Source organism: Caloenas nicobarica, chromosome 7 (genome assembly GCF_036013445.1).
Source record: "Caloenas nicobarica isolate bCalNic1 chromosome 7, bCalNic1.hap1, whole genome shotgun sequence".
NCBI lineage: Eukaryota > Metazoa > Chordata > Aves > Columbiformes > Columbidae > Caloenas > Caloenas nicobarica.
The window spans coordinates 36,610,467-36,631,028 of record NC_088251.1 but is presented as its reverse complement, the minus strand read 5'-3'; the positions used below and the strand labels follow the sequence as shown (position 1 = coordinate 36,631,028).

At 65.1% G+C, this 20,562-nt stretch overlaps 4 protein-coding genes across 6 annotated transcripts; 3 read left to right on the top strand and 1 right to left on the bottom strand.

The window, feature by feature from the left end:
- Window positions 1–345: 345 nt before the first annotated feature.
- On the top strand, window positions 346–3,104 carry PAOX (polyamine oxidase). Of its 3 annotated transcripts, XM_065638449.1 has the most exons (7): window positions 346–495; window positions 742–1,234; window positions 1,314–1,513; window positions 1,691–1,946; window positions 2,128–2,240; window positions 2,333–2,490; window positions 2,943–3,104. In XM_065638449.1, exons 1-7 carry the CDS (start codon window positions 348–350, stop codon window positions 3,081–3,083), a joined length of 1,509 nt encoding a protein of 502 aa, XP_065494521.1. In that variant the 5' UTR covers window positions 346–347; the 3' UTR covers window positions 3,084–3,104. The 3 variants fall into 3 exon arrangements, with proteins under 3 accessions (XP_065494521.1, XP_065494519.1, XP_065494520.1); XM_065638447.1 differs by having other exon boundaries at window positions 2,128–2,490; XM_065638448.1 differs by having other exon boundaries at window positions 2,333–3,034.
- A 530-nt stretch (window positions 3,105–3,634) lies between these two features.
- MTG1 (mitochondrial ribosome associated GTPase 1) lies at window positions 3,635–6,050 on the top strand. The gene is given in 11 exon segments (XM_065638450.1): window positions 3,635–3,789; window positions 3,858–4,095; window positions 4,097–4,217; window positions 4,303–4,383; window positions 4,607–4,663; window positions 4,839–4,929; window positions 5,020–5,081; window positions 5,287–5,383; window positions 5,548–5,629; window positions 5,733–5,845; window positions 5,953–6,050. Coding segments are annotated over 11 exon segments (1,167 nt in total). The 5' UTR covers window positions 3,635–3,662.
- Window positions 6,051–6,366: 316 nt separating this feature from the next.
- On the bottom strand, window positions 6,367–8,000 carry SPRN (shadow of prion protein). The gene is made up of 2 exons (XM_065638452.1): window positions 7,667–8,000; window positions 6,367–7,088 (listed from the first exon to the last, which is right to left on the bottom strand). The coding sequence occupies exon 2, from the start codon at window positions 7,076–7,078 to the stop codon at window positions 6,686–6,688; it is 393 nt and encodes a 130-aa protein (XP_065494524.1). The 5' UTR covers window positions 7,079–7,088; window positions 7,667–8,000; the 3' UTR covers window positions 6,367–6,685.
- A 94-nt stretch (window positions 8,001–8,094) lies between these two features.
- ECHS1 (enoyl-CoA hydratase, short chain 1) lies at window positions 8,095–10,102 on the top strand. The gene is made up of 8 exons (XM_065638451.1): window positions 8,095–8,222; window positions 8,671–8,868; window positions 8,945–9,072; window positions 9,149–9,248; window positions 9,356–9,460; window positions 9,535–9,654; window positions 9,736–9,803; window positions 9,885–10,102. The coding sequence occupies exons 1-8, from the start codon at window positions 8,120–8,122 to the stop codon at window positions 9,948–9,950; spliced, it is 888 nt and encodes a 295-aa protein (XP_065494523.1). The 5' UTR covers window positions 8,095–8,119; the 3' UTR covers window positions 9,951–10,102.
- The last annotated feature ends 10,460 nt before the right edge of the window (window positions 10,103–20,562 follow it).

Below are 20,562 nucleotides of genomic sequence, written 5' to 3'. Positions count from 1 at the left end.
CCAGAGGTGGGGAAAACCCCTCCAAAATAAACGCTCAAGGGGGATTTCAGGCTCCTGCACCGCAGCTCTGACACCCCCGGCTCTTCCTCGCAGGTGGATATTTCCCGGGGGCTGCTCGTACCTGGGGGTGGCAGTGACAAACACCGCTCGCCCCGGGAAGGGTCCCCAAAAACCAGCACGGGGGCGTGGCGAAGCGGAGGGGGGCGTGGCGAAGCGGAGGGGGGCGTGGCGAAGCGGAGGAGGGGCGTGGCGAAGCGGAGGAGGGGCGTGGCGAAGCGGAGGAGGGGCGTGGCGAAGCGGAGGGGCGTGGCGCGGCGGGGCGGGCGCGCCGGGCCGTGCCGGGCGCCATGGAGGGCGGTGGCGGGCGGCGGGTGCTGGTGGTGGGCGCCGGGCTGGCGGGGCTGGGGGCGGCGCAGCGGCTCCGCGGGCCCGGCTCTCTCCGCCTGCTGGAGGCCGCGCCCCGCGCCGGGGGCCGCGTGTGCACCCGCCCCTTCGGTACGGGGGAGAGCCGGGGCGGGGGGGGCGCTGTACCGGGACGGCTGCACCTGAAACCCCCGCCGTGGGGCCAGTCCTGAGTGGGCGGACACGGGGCTGGGGTGTCAGGTCCCGTGGGTGCAGCGGGACCAAACCTGGTGGCACACGGGGACAGGTGCTGCTGGCTCCAGCGGCTTGGGGGGGCACATGGGGCTTGGGGTCCCACCCCGCATCCGCCGTGGGGTGACCCCCGTCCCCTCCCTGCAGCATCGGGGCTGGCAGAGATGGGGGCGCACTGGATCCACGGCCCCTCGCCAGGGAACCCTGTCTTCCGCCTGGCCACGGGCTACGGCCTGCTGGGCCCCGAGGCCGCCCGAGAGGAGAACCAGCAGGCGGAGGCGGGGGGACACCCCCTGCTGCCCTCCGTCACCTACGGCAGCTCGGGGAGGGTGCTGAGCCCTCGGGCCGTGAGAGAAGCCCGCGACCTCTTTGACACCCTGCTGGCCTCCACCCGGGCTTTTCGGGGGGCCAAGGAGCTACCGGCGCCCAGTGTGGGACAGTACCTGCGGGAGGAGATTGCCCGGAGGGTCCCCGTTTTGGGGGGGGGTGAGGAAGAAGCTCGACGGCTCCAGCTGGCCGTCCTCGCCACCTGCTTCAAGCTGGAGTGTTGCATCAGCGGGACTCACAGCATGGACCTGGTGGCCCTGGAGCCCTTCGGGGAGTATGTCTCCCTGCCTGGCCTTGATTGCACCTTCCCGGGGTAAGCGTGGGGTTCTGGAGGGGGGCACAGAAGCGGATTTGGGGGGCAGCCCGTCCCCAGCGGCACCCTCCTCCCACAGCGGCTACAGCAGCCTGCCCGATCGCATGGTCTCGTCTCTGCCGGAGGGCACCGTGCTGCTCAACAAGGCAGTGAGGACCATCCAGTGGAGAGGGTCCTTCCGTGAGGAAGGGGACCAGGCCAGGGATTTCCCCGTCCGGGTGGAGTGCGAAGATGGTGATGCCTTCCTCGCCGACCATGTCATTGTCACCATCCCGCTGGGTGAGGACACCAACACCTTTCCTTGTCCTGTCCCCTCCAACCAGGGACTTGCCCAAACCCCTTCCCAGCCTCCCCTCTCCCAACAGGGTTCCCGCTGGAAAGGGGCTTGGGGAGGCGAAAGTATCTCAGACACTATTTATGAGTCCATCAAACAGCTGCTCGATCTTCTGCCCGCAGGTTTCCTCAAGGACCACCACCAGGACTTCTTCCAGCCTCCCCTGCCGCAGCGGAAAGCAGAGGCCATTCGCCGCCTGGGTTTCGGCACCAACAACAAGATCTTTCTGGAGTTTGAGCAGCCTTTTTGGGAACCCCAGCAGCAGCTCCTGGAAGTGGTGTGGGAGGACGAGTCACCCCTCGAGGAACTCAACACCGATCTGGAGGCCAGCTGGTTCAAGAAGCTCATTGGATTCGTGGTCCTCCAACCGCCCGAGCAGTACGTGGCCAGGAGCGTCAGCAAAGGGGCATCGCTGCCGGGGGGGTTTGGGCATCTTTGGGGCAGCGTGAAGGAGCATCTTGGTGCCATCTGGAGCTTCAACACCTTCTCTGGGTAACGGGTGGCCCATGACACAGCAGGAGGGTGGCAGACAGCTCTCAGCCCCATCTTTCCTCCCCAGACACGGGCACGTCCTCTGCGGCTTCATCGCAGGGAAGGAGTCGGAGTACATGGAGACACTGAGCGACACGGAGGTTCTCGACACCCTGACGCACGTCCTCCGCACTCTGACAGGTACTGCCACCTCCTCCACCCTCGCCACCCCAACATCCCTGGGGAAATGTGCACCCAGATTTCTGGATCCCCCCCAAAATCTGCACCCACAGGGAACCCGCACCTGCCCTCTCCCAGGAGCGTGCTCAGGTCCCAGTGGCACAGCGCTCCCTACACCCGGGGCTCCTACAGCTACGTGGCCGTCGGCAGCTCAGGGGATGACATCGATGTGCTGGCTCAGCCCCTGCCCGAGGACCCCGAGGACCCCAGGGTAACTGCTTTAGGTCATGGGGAGGTGCAGCAGCCGTGGGGGAGGCAGGAAACCCCAGGCAGGGGGACAGATGGGTGGGAACAGGATGCCTCAGGCCTCGAGGAGCACAGCAAGGTGACATTCCACACTCCCGCTCTGTGCGGGGGTCAGTGATGCTCAGGTCACCAACCAACCCCCCTTGGCTCTCTCCACTGAGCTCCATGGGGGTGGAGACAACTCCATCTCCCTAAAATCCGGGGACACATAGCTCCTTCCAGCATCCTCACGGCACAGGGTGGGTGTCTAACGACGGGAAGGTGCCCACTCCTTGGCCTCTGCATGGCTGCAGAGTGGGTCATGCATGCACACAGTGCCCAAGGGCAGGGACATGAGGCTGGTTTAGTACAAGCCGGTGTCCCCACTGGGCTGGGGGCAGCAGCAGCCCCCGGCGCTCACCTCCCGCCTCGCCGCAGCCTCTGCAGCTCCTCTTCGCCGGCGAGGCCACCCACCGCACCTTCTACTCCACCACCCACGGGGCCCTGCTGGCGGGCTGGCGGGAGGCTGAGCGGCTCAACCGGCTCTTCGAAGCGCCTGGCCCTGCTCCTCAGCTCTGAGGCGGCAAAATAAAACCCGTTGCTGCTGCTTGGCCTCCTTTATTGAGAAACCTCCCCGGTGGTTGGACGCAGAGGCTTTTCTCTCTTCCCGAGGGGATGGACGTGGTTCCGGCCAGAAAAAGGGGCTGCGGCGTTAGTACCAGTTGGTGCCGGCGATCAGGAAGCGGGTGTCATCCAGCGGGTCCTGCGTCGGGCCTGGCTCCGGGGCGGGCTGAGGGGCCGCGGGCGGCTGGGGGGTGGGTTGGGGACCAGGCCCTTCGGCACGGGGAGCGCTGGGCCCCGCGGGGGGCACTCCGGGCCCCGCGGGCGGCACTCCGGGCTCGGCGGGGGGCACTCCGGACTCGGCGGGGGGCACTGCGGGCCCAGCAGCCCCCGTGTCACCGGGCCCCCCCGCCGGTGCCCCCGCAGGCCGCGGCTCCGCCATGGCGCTGAGGACACGGCAGCGACGCCCCGCCCACTCACGTCGCCCCGCCCACTCACGTCGCCCCGCCCACTCAAGGTGACCACATTCGCCGGCCAGCGCTGCGGCGTATTCCCCTCCCCGCGCCGGATGTGACGCAATGAAGCGGCGCCGTCGCCATGAGGGTGTGGGCGGGAGCGCTGCGGGCAGCGGCCGCGCCCGGGCCGCTCACCGGCGGCCTCCGGGAGCGGTTCGATTTCGGCGGCCGCGATGTGGCCTCCTGGTTCCCGGGGCACATGGCGAAAGGTGAGGGCTGGGAGCGGGCGGGCTGGCTCCCGCCCCGCCGCCGCCGCTCAGCCCGCGCTGTGTTGCAGGCCTGCGGCAGATGCGGGCCTCCCTGCGGCGCGCCGACTGCCTCATCGAGGTGCACGACGCTCGCATATCCTCCGGCACGGCTCCTCATCCCCCGGGGCGGCGGGAAGCCTGCCCCGTCTCCCTCCAGGCCGCCCCTTCTCCCAGCCCCGTGCCCCATACCAGCCCCATAAACTCCCCTCGCTCCCCGCCGTCCTCGCTCCCCGCCGTCCCCGCTCCCACACCAGCACTGAGTTGTTGTCCTTAGCGGTGCTCACATCCCGCTGTCGGGCCGGAACCCCATGCTGCAGGAAGCACTGGGCATCCGCCCGCATGTCCTGGTGCTGAACAAGATGGACCTGGCCGATCCCCGCCGGCAGCCAGTGAGCGCTGGGGCAGGGCTGGCTGGCTGGCTGGGGCCCGCGGGTGGCTGCAGGCAGGTGCCAGCAATGCCTCTGTGCCCTTCAGACAGTCTTGGAGCGCCTGAAGCAGCAGGGATGCTCGCACGTTGTCTTCACTGACTGCCAGCGCGATGGCAACGTCAAGAAGGTAACGGGCCAGCGGCCCCATGTCCAGCCCTGCTCCTCCTGCCGGCAGCTCCGGGCTCAGTGCCCCGCTGTGGGGAGGTGACGCTGGCTGGTCAGAGCCGTCTTCATTTCCAGCTTGATCCCTGGTTTGCGCATCCTCCTGGCACAGTGTTCTCCGAGCGAGTGGCTGCTGCCAGCCTGGGTGCAGAGCCGCAGTCACAGCCCCTCTCTGTGTTTCCCTGCAGATTGTTCCCCTGGTTGCCAGGCTGGTGGGCGACAGCCCACGCTACCACAGAGCCGAGGTGAGACACGGCAGTGAGACTGCGGGTGCGTGGGCAGGGAGCCGGGGTGGCCATTGGCAGGTCACGTCCGTACGGCTGGAGGGACGAGGCTGCTCGGCAAAGGCTGGGTTGTTTCGCTGTCACAGCTGCCCTGTCACTGGTAACTGCTCACTGCCCGTGTCCTCCTTGCTTGCAGAGCACCGAGTACAGCATCCTGGTGATTGGTGTGCCCAACGTGGGCAAGTCCTCCCTCATCAACTCCCTGCGCAGGTTGCACCTCAAAAAGGGTATTTCTCAGTGGTGCCTGGGCCCGGGGAGCAGCCGCCAGCACAGCCATGGGGCTGCCTTCTCTGACCATGTCTCTCCTTTCCTCAAAGGCAAAGCCACTGCGGTCGGTGGCGAGCCAGGTGTCACCAAGGCGGTGCTAACCAGGATCCAGGTACGATCCCCACGGCACAGCGGGCTGGGTGGGTGCTGGCCTCCGCCTCCCTGCCTCCAGGCACCCAGGGCTGATCTCAGAGTGGTGCTCCCTTTTCCATTGAGACCTTAATGAAAGAACTCAATGCCTCACTCCTCAGCCACGTCAGACTCTGGGGTGCTAATTGCTGGGCTGCACATCTTAATGGCCCTGCCTCCCCCATCAGGTGTGCGAGAAGCCGCTGATGTACCTGGTGGACACGCCTGGTGTGCTGCCCCCACGGCTGGGGGACCTGGAGACGGGCATGAAGCTGGCGCTGTGCGGTGAGGTGGCATCTGTGGCTGCGGGGACGTCCCAAACGTGGCTTTGAGCCCCGGCTGGCGTGGGAGGGCACTGTTCACAGCACATGCTGCCCACAGGTGGCAAGTGGACAGCATGACGGATGAGCAGGGCTGGGGGAAAGCTGGGGTTTGACTCTCTTTTCCAGGAGCCATCCGTGACCACCTGGTAGGGGAGGACATCATGGCCGACTACCTCCTGTACGCCCTCAACAAGCAGCAGCAGTTTGGGTGAGCCGGCGGGGGAACCGGAACCGGGCTGGGGCTGTGGAGGAACCGTCCCTGGGGATGTGGGGGAGCTGCGATGCCAGCAGGGTGACACCTCCTTGGGCAGGTACGTGCAGCGCTACGGGCTGGCCGAGGCCTGCGACGACATCCAGGCGGTGCTGAGGCGCGTGGCGCTCGCCCAGGGCAGGACGCAGAGGGTGAAGGTCCTGACAGGCACGGGTGAGTGCACTGGGGGGATCTCTGCTGACTGGGATTACAGGCATTTGGGGACCCCAGTGGGGGCTCTGGGCTCCACTGATGCCTCCTTCCACACCCCCCATCTCCAGGAGATGTCAATGTGACGATGCTCAACTATCCGGCTGCTGCCTACGAGTTCCTGCGGGATTTCCGGGCAGGACGCCTGGGCAGGGTGACACTGGACTGAGACCTGGCCTGGGAGGAGAGGCGTCGCACAGGCTGGGGACACCCTGCTTCCCCCCCGCAGCTGGGGACACCTCGCCGTGGAGCTCTGGTGTGTGGTTTGAAGTGGCTCTGCCTGAGCAGCCCCTGGGCTGCTGTGAGGGGCTGGGATCCCCGTGGCAGGTGGTGAGGCTATGCCGCGGTGGCTTCCCCGTCATGTCACTCTGCAGGGTGATGTGATGCTGTCCGGCGGAGCATGGTGCCTGCCCAGGGGGACTGGGGCACGGCTGCTGCCTCCGGCCGGGACAAAACCCCTGGGGAGCAGTTCCTCACTGTGGTCCTGCCCCTCCATCCCTAAATAAAACTGCTGAGGGTGGGTGCCGGGGCGGTGGCCGTGCTGGAGTCCCCGTCCTGTGCCCATCACCGCGCATCCAGCCACACCTGCGTTCTGCCCAGCTTTATTGCCACCTCCTCGTCCTCCAGCACCGCAAGACCCACATACAGAGGAGCAGCACGGCCAGGGTGGCCCGAGCCGTGGGGGTTGGGGGGGAGGCGGAGGGGGCTTCCTGCGGGGCCCAGCCCCGCTGGCACCAGGTAATGGGGAGCCAGGCTCAGCACCCATCCTGGCAGCATCGGTAGCAGCACCGGGCACGGCTGCTGTCAGCGGCGGAGGGTGGCGGCTAGCGGCCAGAGCCAGGGCAGGGCCCAGCCTGGTGGGGCCCGGGCCGGTGCAGCCGAGGTCCAGGCGGTGGCTGTTCCGTTGCCATCCCGGTACTCGGTGCCGTCACCCGCAGCCAGCTCCCCGGCCAGCCGGGCCCGGCGCAGGGCCACCCCGGCCGCCGCTCCTGCTCCCGCTGCCGCCGCCACTCGCAAGGCCGCCCCAGCCGAGCCGTACCGGGGCACCGACGCCTTCACCCGGCCACGGGCGGCCCCTCGGGCCCCGCCACGGGCGGCTCCGCGGGCCCCACCGCGCCCGCCCTTGCCGGCCACCGTGTCACAGAAGGCGGCGGCCAGCAGCATCAGTGCCCAGCAGCACGCCGCGCCGCGCCGCATCCCGCCGCACCTGCCACGGGAGAGCCGGGGCTCAGCCAGGGGGCTGCCCACGCGTGTCCGCGGCGCTGGAGAGGTGCGGGATGGGCCCCGCCTGTGAGCTGCGTGTGCACGAACGGGATGCACGCCCCGTGCTTGGGGTTGCACACGCGAGCGTGTGTCGCTCGTGGGCTTGGGTTGCGCCTGCGTGTGCCGCACGCAGCTGCCCGTGGGCTACACAAGCAGGCCCTTGCACGCGCAGACGTGCACGCTCGCGCCCGCCCGTGCACACCGCGCTTGCACACGCGCGCACAAGCCGCACGTACCTGTGCGCTCCCGCATGCGCGCCTTCCTTTGCGCGCCCGACACGCGCGTGCGCTCGCCCGCGCCTGGCCGCACGCGCAGCCCCGTGCAAAGGCTCGCGGACACGCGCCCGCCTTGCACACACGCGCCGCCGTGCTGGCCGCGGGCGCGCCTTGCACGCCCCCCCCGCCCCGGCAGCACGCACGCGTGCTCGCGGACGGCCGCGGGGCACTTTCACACGCACACACGCACACAACCCACCCCCCGCCCCGGTACCGGGCGCACGCCGCCCCCGCCCGCGGGGCTCACCGGGCGCGTGGCTGCCGCCGGCTCCGCTCCGCTCCGCTCCTCCCCGCCCGCGCTCCCGCCGCCGCCGCGCCTCCCACCCGCCCCCCCCCCACCCCACGCGCGGGGGCGGAGGCGCGCGCTCGGGGCTGCGTGGCGGCGGGGGGCGCGGGGCACGGCGGCCACGCAGCTGCGGGAGGCGGGGGAGGGAGCTCCCCCCGGAGCCGTTAAACGCCCCTAATCCGACCCCACCGGGGCCACTCGTGTCCCCACCCCGCGCGGCCCGCCCGGTCGCCCCTTGCCCGGGTTCTCGCCCACGGCACCGGGCAGCCCCACGGAAGCGGCGCCGCCAGGGCGGCTGCCCAGGGGCGGGGCGCGGCGGCACCGCCTCGACCAATGGGAGCGGGGCGTTGTGGGGCGGGGCCGCCTCGGCCAATGGGGGCGAAGCGGGGCGGGGCCGCTGCACCGCGCTCCGCCATGGCCGCCGCGCTGCGCGCCCTGCTCCGCTCCGCCGCCGCCGCCGCCGCGCTCCGGCCGCCGCCCCCCCGCGCCCTTCTCGGGGTGCGAGCCTGCAGCGCCGGTGAGCGGGGAACGGGAGGGGGCGGCGGGGAGCAGCGACCACCGGGGCCTCTACAGCGGGCACCGTGCACGGGCCCTGGCACCGGGTCCCGCGCTGTGCACGGAGCCCGGCACCGGGCACCGAGTCCCTGCAGCCCGTACGGGCGCTGGCACTGTGTACCAGGATCCCAGCAGCACGCCCGGGGCTCGGTACCTTGCACCGGGTCCCGGCACCGGGTGGTCCCTTGCGCTGCACTTGCCCGGGCCGGGACCGCACCGGGAATTCCCCGCCAGCTCCGCTCCCGAGCGCCCGGGGGTGCCGTCCCGCTGGCCGCCCGTGACCGCTGAAGGTCGCCTTGAGATACGGCGGTGCCGCGGCAGCAGCCGGGCCGCACCGGCGGGCGGGTGCGGGGTCTGTGCGGGCGGCAGGCGGCCGGTGGCTAACGGGCCGGTGTCGGGGCGGCGGGCAGGGGCCCCGTTCCAGTACCTGGCGGTGCAGAAGACCGGGGCGCGGCAGAGCGTGGGCCTGATCCAGCTGAACCGGCCGCAGGCGCTCAACGCCCTGTGCGAGGGCCTGATGGAGGAGCTGAGCCGGGCGCTGGAGGCCATGGAGAGCGACCCGCAGGTGGGGGCCATCGTCATCACCGGCAGCCAAAAAGCCTTCGCAGGTAGGGCAGAGCGACGCGCCCCGCCACGGGTGTTGGCGGAGGGGGTCCGGTGTCACACCCCCTTTTCGCTTTGCAGCCGGCGCGGACATCAAGGAGATGCAGAATAAAACCTTCCAGGAGTGCTACAGCGGTGGCTTTCTCGCTGGCTGGGACAAGGTCTCCACCGTCCGCAAACCCATCATTGCCGCCGTCAACGGCTACGCCGTGAGTACCCCCGCCTGTCGCCGTGCCCCGGCTGTGCCCTGGCACCCCCTGACCCTCCTCTTCCTCCCCATCCCAGCTGGGCGGCGGGTGCGAGCTGGCCATGATGTGCGACATCATCTACGCCGGGGAGAAGGCGCAGTTTGGGCAACCTGAAATCCTGCTGGGGACCATCCCGGGTGAGCGGGGGGAGCCTGGCAAGAGAGGGCCATCCTGGACAGAGCAGGGGCAGCGGGGACACCCCCGTGTCCCTCTCTGGACCTTTCCCTTCCCCAAACGGCTCCAGGCGCCGGAGGGACGCAGAGGTTGACCAGGGCGGTGGGGAAGTCGCTGGCCATGGAGATGGTCCTCACTGGGGACCGGATTTCAGCGGCGGAGGCGAAGGAGGCAGGTAGGGGCGGGGGTCAGCTGGGCTATGTCGGGGACCCGTCCCCCCACCCCACCACCTCCCGCTGTCCACTCTAGGGCTGGTCAGCAAGGTCTTCCCTGTGGAGAAGCTGCTGGACGCGGCCATTGCCTGTGCAGAGAAAATCGCCAGCAACTCCAAGCTGGTGGCTGCCATGGCCAAGGAGTCGGTCAATGCCGGTAGGGGCTGGGGGCCAATGAGAAGCCCAGGGGGCTGTGGGTTCAGCAGGGAGGTCTCCCCAACTTCTCCCTTGCTCTCAGCCTTCGAGACGACGCTGGCAGAGGGGACCAGGACAGAGAAGCGGCTTTTTTATGCCACCTTCGCCACTGTGAGTAGGGGGTCAGCCCCACTGCGGCGGGGACAGCAGGGCTGCCGCGCCCCCCAGCCCTCACCCCTGTGCTCCTCACAGGACGACCGCAAGGAGGGGATGACGGCGTTCGTGGAGAAGCGCAAGGCGAACTTCACCGACAGCTGAGCCCGGGGGTGCAGGTCCCCACGGTCACCTGCGCCCCACAGCCCCTGTGTCACCCCAAGGCCTCTGGGACCGGCGGTGAGCGATGCCGGCCTGGGGGCGACGACCGGCAGCGGGACCGCGTTTTCTGTCGCTATTAAAAGGCTTTCCTGGCATTGCCGGGAGATGGGGCATCCTTGCCGTAGGGTTCCCCCGCACTGGGAAATGTTGGGGCTCCATGAGACGCCCCACTCCATCACACCGCTGTGGGATGCGGGGCTGGGCAAGAGCAGCCTGGTGGAGCGAGGGGTCCGTGTGTCCCCCGGGGAGGGGACAGCCTGCGGCTCCTTCTTGGGCACAACACCCATGCGCTGAGGTTGCCCGGCCTCAGCCCCCTGGGCTGGCCAGAGGCCGGAGTGAGGGGCTGAACTCAGCCCGAGGCATCACCCTCCCCCTGCCCAGGGTCTTGGGGGGAACCCCCAGATTTGGGGACCCTGCACTTAGCAAGGGCTTTCTGACAGCACTGAGGAGCCCAGCAGGACGCGGAGGGGCGAATGGGTTTATTGGGGGCTCATGGGTGGGATGGGGGTACCAGGCCTCTCGGGAAGCGCCAGAGGCGGCTCATGCTCTCATTGCCCAACCCGGGCACGGCTCAGCTCAGCCGTGATGGAGGTGGTCGAGGTCCTTCTCCGAGCCCCTCTGCACCTGCAGAGATGGCATCCGGGGTGCGCTGCGGACATCGGCCTCCCTGGCATGGTCCTCGGGGTGGTGGAGATGGTCAAGGTCCTTTTCGGGTCCCAGCTGGGCTTGGCCGGGGCCCCCTTGAGCCCCGGCGCTGCTGGAGAATACCTGGATCCATGGTACCAGCTCTTTGCTCATCTCAGCCTCCTGCAGCTCCTGCACCCAGGATGCTGGACGAGGGGAGCAAAATCAGGAAGGAAAGGTCTCAGTGCCCCAGGGCTCCCAAATATCCCCCTGCCCGAGAGCTCTCCCGCCACCCCGAGAGGGTGCATTTCGGACCTCAGGGAGCAAACGGGCTCATTTAGCCACTTATCCTGGGAACAGGCTGGATGGGTCCGGGACATCGGTGCCGCAGCACCCGTAGCTCCCCAGCGCCGCCGGGAAGGGAAACAGCTGGGGCTGGATGTTGGGCTGATTTGGGGGTAAGCCAGAGCTGGGAGCCCCTGAATTGCTGCGGGCGCAAAGCCCCAGATGGAATTTCCTCCCCACAAGGGCTTTCCCTTCTGGGGTGCTGCTTTGCTGGGGCTCACGGGGCAGATGCAGCGCCCGGGGGTGCAGGGAGCGCAGTCGCCTCTTACATCTCCTTGGGCGAGTCGCTCCGCAGCCAGGTCCTCACGCCCGGCGTCGGGGAGAGAGGGGGACGTGGGAGTGGCAGTGCTCAGCCGTGGGTCTCCCTGTGCCCCTCGTCAGCCGGGCAGCGGGAGGGCCAGGGCAGGTGGGGGCTCACCTGGGTGCCCCCGGGGGCGGGCAGGGGGCGGGCAGCGCCCAGCAGGAGGGTGATGCTGCAGAGCCGTAGGGCCCTGGGGCTGCAGAGAGACCGAGACAGGGGAGCCACGTTGGAGGAGCTGAGCTGGTGCGGCTGCCTGTGCCAGAGCTGCCTGTGCCAGACCCGCCTGTGCCAGACCCTGCCTGTGCCAGACCCGCCTGTGCCAGACCCTGCCTGTGCCAGAGCTGCCTGCACCCAGAGTGGCTGCCTCTATCCTGCATGAGTTGCTGCCTGTGTCTGCCTGCAGTGAGCACCTGCCTGTGCCCTGCAACCCACAGCTCCTGTCTGCACCCTCTGCCCGCACCCCAGTCCCTGCCTGCACCCCCTGCCTGCCCCACGGCTGCTTTCCGCCAGCTGCCCGGCCTCTGCCCGCACTTTGCCCGCTGCGGCAGCTCCCGGGGGCCCGTCCCACACAGCCCCGTGGCGCTGGGTGGTGCGGACGGGGCTGCTCGGGGGAAAGAGTTCAGGGTCCTGCCCGGAGCATCAGGGCAAGCGGGGCAGCCAAACGTGCCCTCTGCACTGTGAGTGCGGTTCCTCGCACTGAGACCTGCTTTACATTTGTGGTGGATGCACTTGACCCCCATCCCTGGCCAAACCAGCAGCAGTTTGGTCCAGGCTCCAGAGGAGCGAAAAGCCTGACCCGCAGCCAGGCCTAGAACTCGTTCCAGGAGACCCACAGGGAAGCAGAACAGCAACTGGACACCGGTAACTTGTGGGCGCAGGGAGTCTTGTGCAGACTTTTCCTACTGTGTGCAGTTTGGCTACGAGTCAACCACTTCATTCTATAAATACGACAGCCTGGATGAGCCCACTTGGAGCTCTCCCTGCTAAATAAGTGAGCTGTATGGCGATGGTTTCACTACTCACAGGTCAGTGGATAAGCCCAATTTAAGTTTAATATTAATCATTTAGCTTAAGTACATGCACACTAAATATAATGAATTATTTAGAGGCATAAGGTTGTATGATTTTTAATATACTCTTTGCCTCATGTTACTTGGTAAGCTGGATTTCCTAAAATTTTGAGCTGTAAAGTTCTGCTCATATTTACCAAAAGCAACTACAAACTACACTGCATAATATAAGACCTATTTTGCACTTTGCTGAGAAGAAAAGGATTTATTCAGACAAAACAGCATGTGCTAGGCTATGGACCATAGACAATATCTACAGCTGAACAAACCAAAGGCCCACGTGGAATCAGAGAAAAAGATCCAATGAGAAACAAGAAGACCCCAAAGTGAAACACTGCTGTTGGACTGAATCGTGGTGTGAATGGTCTGTAGAGATATAAAAGTCTGTGGTTTTCTGTGCTCGGGTTGGACCTCTGCGCAGGTACCCAGCTTGAGCCAGCCCTCCGGCTATTCTACTCCATTAATTTTCTGGGTTTTCCTAAGAAATTTGTCTCCTGAAAGTCTGCTCTGCGTACAGTTATCAGGCCTCGCCTGAAAGTTTGTCTCTGGAGCTCCAAGACACAGACTCCAGAGCGAACAGTTATCAGGGAGGGAAGATGCCCAAAAGTTTGCTTCGTGAACGGGCACAGGCTCCTGGAGAGAAGGTAAGAGGCATTTGGCTTGGCGTATTTCCCCCATGTAGTAAATAACAGAGTGAACCTGCCACCGAACTCTTTTAAGTAACGCTTCTCTTAAAGAAATCTAAACATTGTTCTGCGCTAAGCAGAACCCTAAAATACTCCCCTCTTATCACGACACCCGCAAACCCATGGGCCCCAATGGGTGCACCCACAGTGCAGAGGGCACCGGCACATTTGGCTGCCCCGCTTGCCCTGATGCTCCGGGCAGGACCCTGAACTCTTTCCCCCGAGCAGCCCCGTCCGCACCACCCAGCGCCACGGGGCTGTGTGGGACGGGCCCCCGGGAGCTGCCGCAGCGGGCAAAGTGCGGGCAGAGGCCGGGCAGCTGGCGGAAAGCAGCCGTGGGGCAGGCAGGGGGTGCAGGCAGGGACTGGGGTGCAGGCAGGGACTGGGGTGCAGGCAGAGGGTGCAGACAGGAGCTGTGGGTTGCAGGGCACAGGCAGGTGCTCACTGCAGGCAGACACAGGCAGCAACTCATGCAGGATAGAGGCAGCCACTCTGGGTGCAGGCAGCTCTGGCACAGGCAGGGTCTGGCACAGGCGGGTCTGGCACAGGCAGGGTCTGGCACAGGCAGGGTCTGGCACAGGCAGGGTCTGGCACAGGCAGCCGCACCAGCTCAGCTCCTCCAACGTGGCTCCCCTGTCTCGGTCTCTCTGCAGCCCCAGGGCCCTACGGCTCTGCAGCATCACCCTCCTGCTGGGCGCTGCCCGCCCCCTGCCCGCCCCCGGGGGCACCCAGGTGAGCCCCCACCTGCCCTGGCCCTCCCGCTGCCCGGCTGACGAGGGGCACAGGGAGACCCACGGCTGAGCGCTGCCACCCCCACGTCCCCCTCTCTCCCCGACGCCGGGCGTGAGGACCTGGCTGCGGAGCAGGACTCGCCCAAGGAGATGTAAGAGGCGACTGCGCTCCCTGCACCCCCGGGCGCTGCACCTGCCCCGTGAGCCCCAGCAAAGCAGCACCCCAGAAGGGAAAGCCCTTGTGGGGAGGAAATTCCATCTGGGGCTTTGCGCCCCCCAGCAATTCAGGGGCTCCCAGCTCTGGCTTACCCCCAAATCAGCCCAACATCCAGCCCCAGCTGTTTCCCTTCCCGGCGGCGCTGGGGAGCTACGGGTGCTGCGGCACCGATGTCCCGGACCCATCCAGCCTGTTCCCGGGATAAGTGGCTAAATGAGTCTGTTTGCTCCCCGAGATCTGAAATGCACCCTCCTGGGGATATTTTAGAGCCCTGGGGCACTGAGACCTTTCCTTCCTGATTTTGCTCCCCTCGTCCAGCATCCTGGGTGCAGGAGCTGCAGGAGGCTGAGATGAGCAAAGAGCTGGCACCATGGATCCAGGTCTTCTCCAGCAGCGCCGGGGCTCAGGGGGTCCCCGGCCAAGCCCAGGCAGGACCCGAAAAGGATCTTGACCATCTCCACCACCCCAAGGACCACGCCAGGATGCTGGATGCCATCTCTGCAGGTGCAGAGGGGCTCGGAGAAGGACCTCGACCACCTCCACCATGGCCGAGCTGAGCCGTGCCCGGGTTGGGCAATGAGAGCATGAGCCGCCTCTGGCGCTTCCCGAGAGGCCTGGTACCCCCATCCCACCCATGAGCCCCCAATAAACCCATTTGCCCCTCCATGTCCTGCTGGGCTCCTCAGTGCTGCCAGAAAGCCCTTGCTAAGTGCAGGGTCCCCAAATCTGGGGGTTCCCCTTCGTGGGGCTCGCCCCGAGACCCTGGGCAGGGGGAGGGTGATGCCTCGGGCTGAGTTCAGCCCCTCACTCCGGCCTCGGGTCAGCCCAGGGGGCTGAGGCCGGGCAACCTCAGCGCATGGGTGTTGTGCCCAAGAAGGAGCCGCAGGCTATCCCCTCCCCGGGGGACACACGGACCCCTCGCTCCACCAGGCTGCTCTTGCCCGGCCCCGCATCCCACAGCGGTGTGATGGAGTGGGGGCTCCCAGGGAGCCCCAACATTTCCCAGTGCGGGGGAACCCCACAGCAAGGATGCCCCATCTCCCGGCAATGCCAGGAAAGCCTTTTAATAGCGACAGAAAACGCGGTCCCACTGCTGGTCATTGCCCCCAGGCCGGCATCGCTCACCGCCAGTCCCAGAGCCCTTGGGGTGACACAGGGGCTGTGGGGCGCAGGTGACCGTGGGGACCTGCACCCCCGGGCTCAGCCATCAGTGAAGTTTGCCTTGCCCTTCTCCAGGAACGCTGTCATGGGTTTTTTAGGACATAAACCCCGAAGCTGACAAACTAAACCCACCTGGGAAAACTGCACCAGGGGGTGGCTCCTTGGGGACCAAGGTGCTTGGGGACCACAGCAGGGTGTGCAGAGATGGGCTCTGCTGCTGGGAGGGGCAGCTGTGGGGTCTCCCTCCCCACAGCCTGGGGAGAAGATCCACCAGAGCAGCAGGATTTCCATGGGGCAGCCCCCAGGGACACCCCAATGGGGTGGGCAGGGGATCTCCCCAGATGCTGGGATCCCTCTGGCTGTCCCTGGGTTCCCTTCTGGGTTTCTCCCCCTCCCCTGGGAGGTGCCACCAGTTTTGTCACCCACCCTCACTTGTCATCGTGTGTGTGCATGGGCGAGCCAGGACTGTCCCCAGTGCTTCCTCCACAGCCAAACGTCCCCACCCGGGACCCCCAGATCGCCCCCATGCTGCTTCCAGGGCCAGGGGTTTCCCTGCCCGGTACCTCTCCACTCGTGACACAACTGGTGCGAGGTCTCAGCACGGAGTGGGGCTTTCTCCCACCTGAGGGTGAGGGGACGGGTGGCAGAAGGGGCACGAGCAGCCCCAAGCCATGGGGGTGGCAGAAGGGGAAGGAGGGGCTGTGCCCCCCACAGGCTGGGGGCAGAGAAGGGCTGATGGGGCTTTGCTCCGCGGCTGGGAAGCATCAGCTTCCCCGAGCCAGGCAGCGGGGGGTCAGGTCCGTCCTCTTCCCAGCCATGGCAGTGCTGATAGAGGGACAAGCGGGTGGCAAAGGGAGTTTCTCCACAGGAGATGAGGAAACAGCTCAGTGCTGCTCATCCCTGGGGAGAAGCGACAGCAAAGCAGCGGCCGGGGCTGGGAGTCGCTGCTGCATGAGGCCGTGTCCTGCTGCCGCCCTTCCTGCTGCGGTCCCTGTTTCCCAGCACCTTCAGCACCAAGTGAGCATCATCATCCTCCTGCTGCACCCCCGGCTCCCGCACAGCCCCTTTGGGGCCACCAGCTCCCCTGGCAGGGGCCATCGGGGTCAAACGGGGCTGGGCAGGCCAGGGGGGCCAGGGGGAGCGCGGCAGCACAGGCGGCGCAGACCCGGGCAGGGGGTGGCACGGGGGCTGTTCTCGGCTCCTCTGGCAACACGTGGCCGCAGGACGAGGGACGTTGCCGGCACCTCCTTGTGCCAAAGGGGAAGATCCTGACCTGGGGCCCCCACACTCAGACCACGCTGGCGCTTGGCTGCCCATCACTGTTTATTGGTGCTGCCCGGAGCCGCTTTCTCTCCTGCTCAGTGCCGGGGAGCTTCAGCAGGGGAACCCCAGTCCTGCCCGGTTCTCGGGGTGCTGGTGCATCCCGGAGGGGTGGGAAGAGCCCTGGTGCCCGGGAGAGGTGGCTGTGGGACCACATCAGCCTGTGCTCCAGCAAGACGGTGGTGCCTGGGGGCGAGGAGCGGGGTCAGAGACACCCACAAACAGGGTCCTGGTCCCCACCCTGCAGCGCACAGGCTGGTGTCCCACCCTGCCCAGGACCACCCCCCATGTCCGCCCCCCAAACCGGGATGCTCCAGCCCCCCTGGCCTCCTTGCAGCCCTGCAGGCTGGGAAACCCTCTCCCGGCATTTTACCCCAGCTGCAGGGGGGTCTGGTCGCTGCTGCCCGCTTTCCCGTCGGCTCCAGCCAGCCCCAGCTTTCCAAAGGCCTCCTCCAGCTGCCTGACCTGGGAACGGCGGTGGGGGCAGAGTCAGGGCACGGCCCCCCGTGTCATCGCAGCACGGGGGGCCTTTGGCTGCCCCTCCCTGCCCAAACCCCCCCAGCATCCCCGCAGCCCCCTCGGGGACTGCTGCCGGCTCACCTCCTGCTTTACGTGCTGGAGCTCACATTCCAGAGCCTGCAGGGAGGACACCTGGCTCTGGAGGTCGGCCAGGACACGGGCCATGCTCTGCTGGCCTACAGGGAATGGGCCAAGGGGACATGCTGTCGGTGAGGGGGTCTCGCCCTCAGGGCCAGGCTCTGAGCAGGATGAGCCCCCGACTCAGGGTGTCCCCACGTCAAACTCCCCCCAACAGATCCCCCGAGGGCTCTCACCTCCCTCCGTGAGGAGCTCTTGCAGCTCCTCAAACTCGGCACGGTTCACCTTGTTCTCTGTCAGTTGGTCCACTCGATCTTTCAGGACGCTGTAGACGTTGTAGAGATGCTCCAACTGACACAGAACATCTTTCATCTGTCCTTGGTCCCCAGAATTGAATGTGGAGGAAAAGGCCTTCCTGGGCTCTTGCACAGGGGACACTGACTGCCTCCCCAACATGGTGGCACTGGCTTGCAGGGGCAGACTGGCCCCCAGTGCTCTCCTGGGAAGAGAAGGCAAAGAGGAGCAGGTTTACGGGCAGCCGTACAGCAGTGAGGCCAGACCCCAGGGCCCCTGCTGTGTCCCCCGACCCTGTCCCCAAAGCACGGCCTCAAGCTCAGCACAAGAGCCCAAAGGCAAAGGGATCCCGGGGTCAGCCCCGCCACGTAGCCAGGGGGACGGGACCCCCCGGCATCACTGCCCAGCACCGCCAGCCCATGGCCCGTGCCCCAGGCAGGAGGGCTGGTGTCCCCGCGGGAGCCGGGGATGCAGCTGCCTCCGGTCCCGCTGCGGGGTCCACGCGTGCTCGCGGCCACGCCACGTCGCTGCCCCACGGCTTCTGCTCCTGGCGGCTCCCACGCTCCCCTCTCGGGACACCCTCGGCACCCTTCCCTCCCGCTGACCTTCACGCTGGGTGACGCGATGGCCGGTGGCTGTGGAGCAGGTGACAGGGATCCAAACGCCGAGAGCGATCCAAGCACCAAGGTATTCAAACCACCGAGTGGTCAAAACACCAAGTGATGAACCGAGAGTGATGAACCACTGAGAGTGACCCAACCACTGAGAGCGGCCCAACCACCAGAGATCCAGCCACCAGTGATCCAGCCACCAGAGTGATCACACGGGTGGGGCGATGGGTCACAGGACAACGTGCTGTCCCTGTTGCTCAACACGGCCCCGCTCTGGAGCCGGCGGCACTGCCCCGGGTCCCTGCAGCTGGCACTTGGGTGAAGGGATGCGCAGGGATGGAGATGCAGAGAGGTTCCCTGCTGCCTTTCCCGCTTTCACACCTAAAATGTGCCTGGTGACACCTCATATGCGGCAGCAGGTGACTGCAGCCCGTGCCCAGGGAGACGCAGCTCCTGGCAGGGTGAGTGTCCCTGCACAGGAGGCTGAGCCACGGGTAGGGAGATGATGCTGCCCATCGCGCAGCGTGGGCTGGTCCAAAACTGCCCAGGGGACCAGAACCAGCAAGGAAGCACCTTTTTTTAATTTTTTTTTTTTTTCTGAGGTATCAAAATGCGTGGCAGAATTTAGCGTCTCCCCAGCAAAGCTGGGCTGTGGAGCTGAGCGTGGTGGGACTGGAGGAAGGGCCTGATTGTCTTGAGGCTCTGAAGGGCTTTGCTGGAGGGGATGCTGGTCGTGTTCCAGATGAAGGCATTGCTGCCCTTGTTATGGTGTGTGTCCACTCCCTACCCTGTCCCTCCAGGTCTGTCCTTGTCCCGGGGGACTCCGTGCTGCTTCCTTCGTGGGGCCGTGTCCATGAGTCCTGGCAGGGATCTGTCTGTCCTGCTCCCCACGCCAAAGGGCGGCTTCCCCTGGGGAAGGGGACAGGGGACCCCCCACCATTGCTGCCCAGCTGGTGGTGACTCATCCCTGGGGGCAGCTCGGGGCCCTTCGGGGCTCACAGGCTCTGATTTGGGGCTCAGCAGGGCTTTTGCAGCTCTTGGGGCCGTTTCCAGGTACCCCCTGCGCTCCCTCCCCCTCCCACACAAGCACGGAGCGGTTCTGGAGAAACAAGGTTTAATACAGAAAAACGAGAGAAAAGGTCCCAAAGCTACTCTAACACCCCCAAACCCACCACCCTCCTCCCACACCCTCTAGCCCCCCAGACCCCCAAACACACTCCCACTCCTCCCACACACCCCATAAGTCCCCCCGCCCCGAATACTGCACCCCTCATCTCCCAAACCGCCACCCCCCATGTCCCCCTGCTCTGGTCTAATTCCCCCTCTCCCACCCCCCAGATCATCCTTCTTGCCCTTCTGGAAGAGAGGGATGACATTTTCGACATTTTCTTTCCTCCAGCCCTGTGCAGACCGTCTGTTAGGGATGCACAAGTCATTGCTGCCCAGCCAAAATGTGCTGCTGCAACAAGCAAGTTCTAGTAACAAGTTCGTACAAAAAAATAAGAAGTATTCAGTGTCGTGGTTTCTCACACACGCAGAATCTCTCCCTTTAAGAACGTAACTCAAGGAACGCCATCAAAATAAGTAGCATAAACATCCAGACAAGGTCGCCTCGTGTGAAAAAGAATTCCCAAAATTGTTAAGGTATGCAAGCAGAGTCCTGCAAGATTGAGTAACATATGTGAATAATTTTTCCGTCTTATAATTCTCAGTTAACAGATGAAGAGATATCTCCAAGGAAAGCAATAAAAATTACCCACAGTTTGTTGGGTTTTGGTTGTGGTTTTGTTTGGTTTGGTTTGGTTTTTTTTTTGAGGTGGGCGTGGTGTTTGGGGTTTTTTTGGTTCGTTTGTGGGTTTTTGTTTGTGGGGGGGTTTTTAATTGTTTGTGTGTGTGTGGTTTTTTTTCTTTGTTGTTGTTTTTTGTTTGCTTTTTGGTTTTTTTAAGGGGCAAACATTTGCCAAAGGCTCAGTGGAACATCTGATCAGCATTTTTGCCATGAACACTTTAGATTTGTATGTCTGCTGAACGTCTGGCCAGGTCCTGCCCAGTGCAGTGCATTAGGATTAAGTTTTGTCTCCTTGTTCCAAACTGGGGCATTAGTCTGCAGACTCCTCTACCAAGTCGCAGGAGAAACATGTATTACAAAACGCTTTCTAAAGACGCTCAAATGCAATTAAAACAGATCATCTAATTACTGGACAGGCCAACGGGGAAAACAGAACAAATGCTCGTGTGGACGGAGCGAACGGTGAATACGTTTGCTGTCGTGTCTTAGAAAGAAGCTCAAAACTAGGAAAAGACAGATCACCCAGAACAATGGCTGTACCATGGTCGTGGATGGGACAAGACACCACAGCCCCCCAAATGTTTCGATAGACTGCCTGAGCTTATTGAATCATGTGGCTTCTTAACGAAATTGTTTAGAAACCGCTTACATAGACCTCTCCTTGCAGAAGTGAGTTTGCTTGGACTAACTCCTGCAAGCTCTGGACCTTTGAACTTTCTGCTTTGCTAAGCAAAAAAGGCCTCGGAATCTTCAAGCTGGAAGATCAGGGGAGCTGCGGCCCTCGAGATAAGAGACAGAGATGCTCTAAC

Excerpts from the sequence above, each read along its gene's own strand:
- ECHS1 (XM_065638451.1), top strand. The coding sequence starts at position 8,120 with ATGGCCGCCGCGCTGCGCGCCCTGCTCCGCTCCGCCGCCGCCGCCGCC. Across the intron at positions 9,249-9,355 it reads CCTGCTGGGGACCATCCCGG|GCGCCGGAGGGACGCAGAGG; the intron begins GTGAGCGGGGGG and ends AAACGGCTCCAG. Across the intron at positions 9,461-9,534 it reads GGCGGAGGCGAAGGAGGCAG|GGCTGGTCAGCAAGGTCTTC; the intron begins GTAGGGGCGGGG and ends TGTCCACTCTAG.
- SPRN (XM_065638452.1), bottom strand. The coding sequence starts at position 7,078 with ATGCGGCGCGGCGCGGCGTGCTGCTGGGCACTGATGCTGCTGGCCGCC.
- PAOX (XM_065638447.1), top strand. The coding sequence starts at position 348 with ATGGAGGGCGGTGGCGGGCGGCGGGTGCTGGTGGTGGGCGCCGGGCTG. Across the intron at positions 1,514-1,690 it reads CATTGTCACCATCCCGCTGG|GTTTCCTCAAGGACCACCAC; the intron begins GTGAGGACACCA and ends TTCTGCCCGCAG. Across the intron at positions 1,947-2,127 it reads GTCCTCCAACCGCCCGAGCA|ACACGGGCACGTCCTCTGCG; the intron begins GTACGTGGCCAG and ends TTTCCTCCCCAG.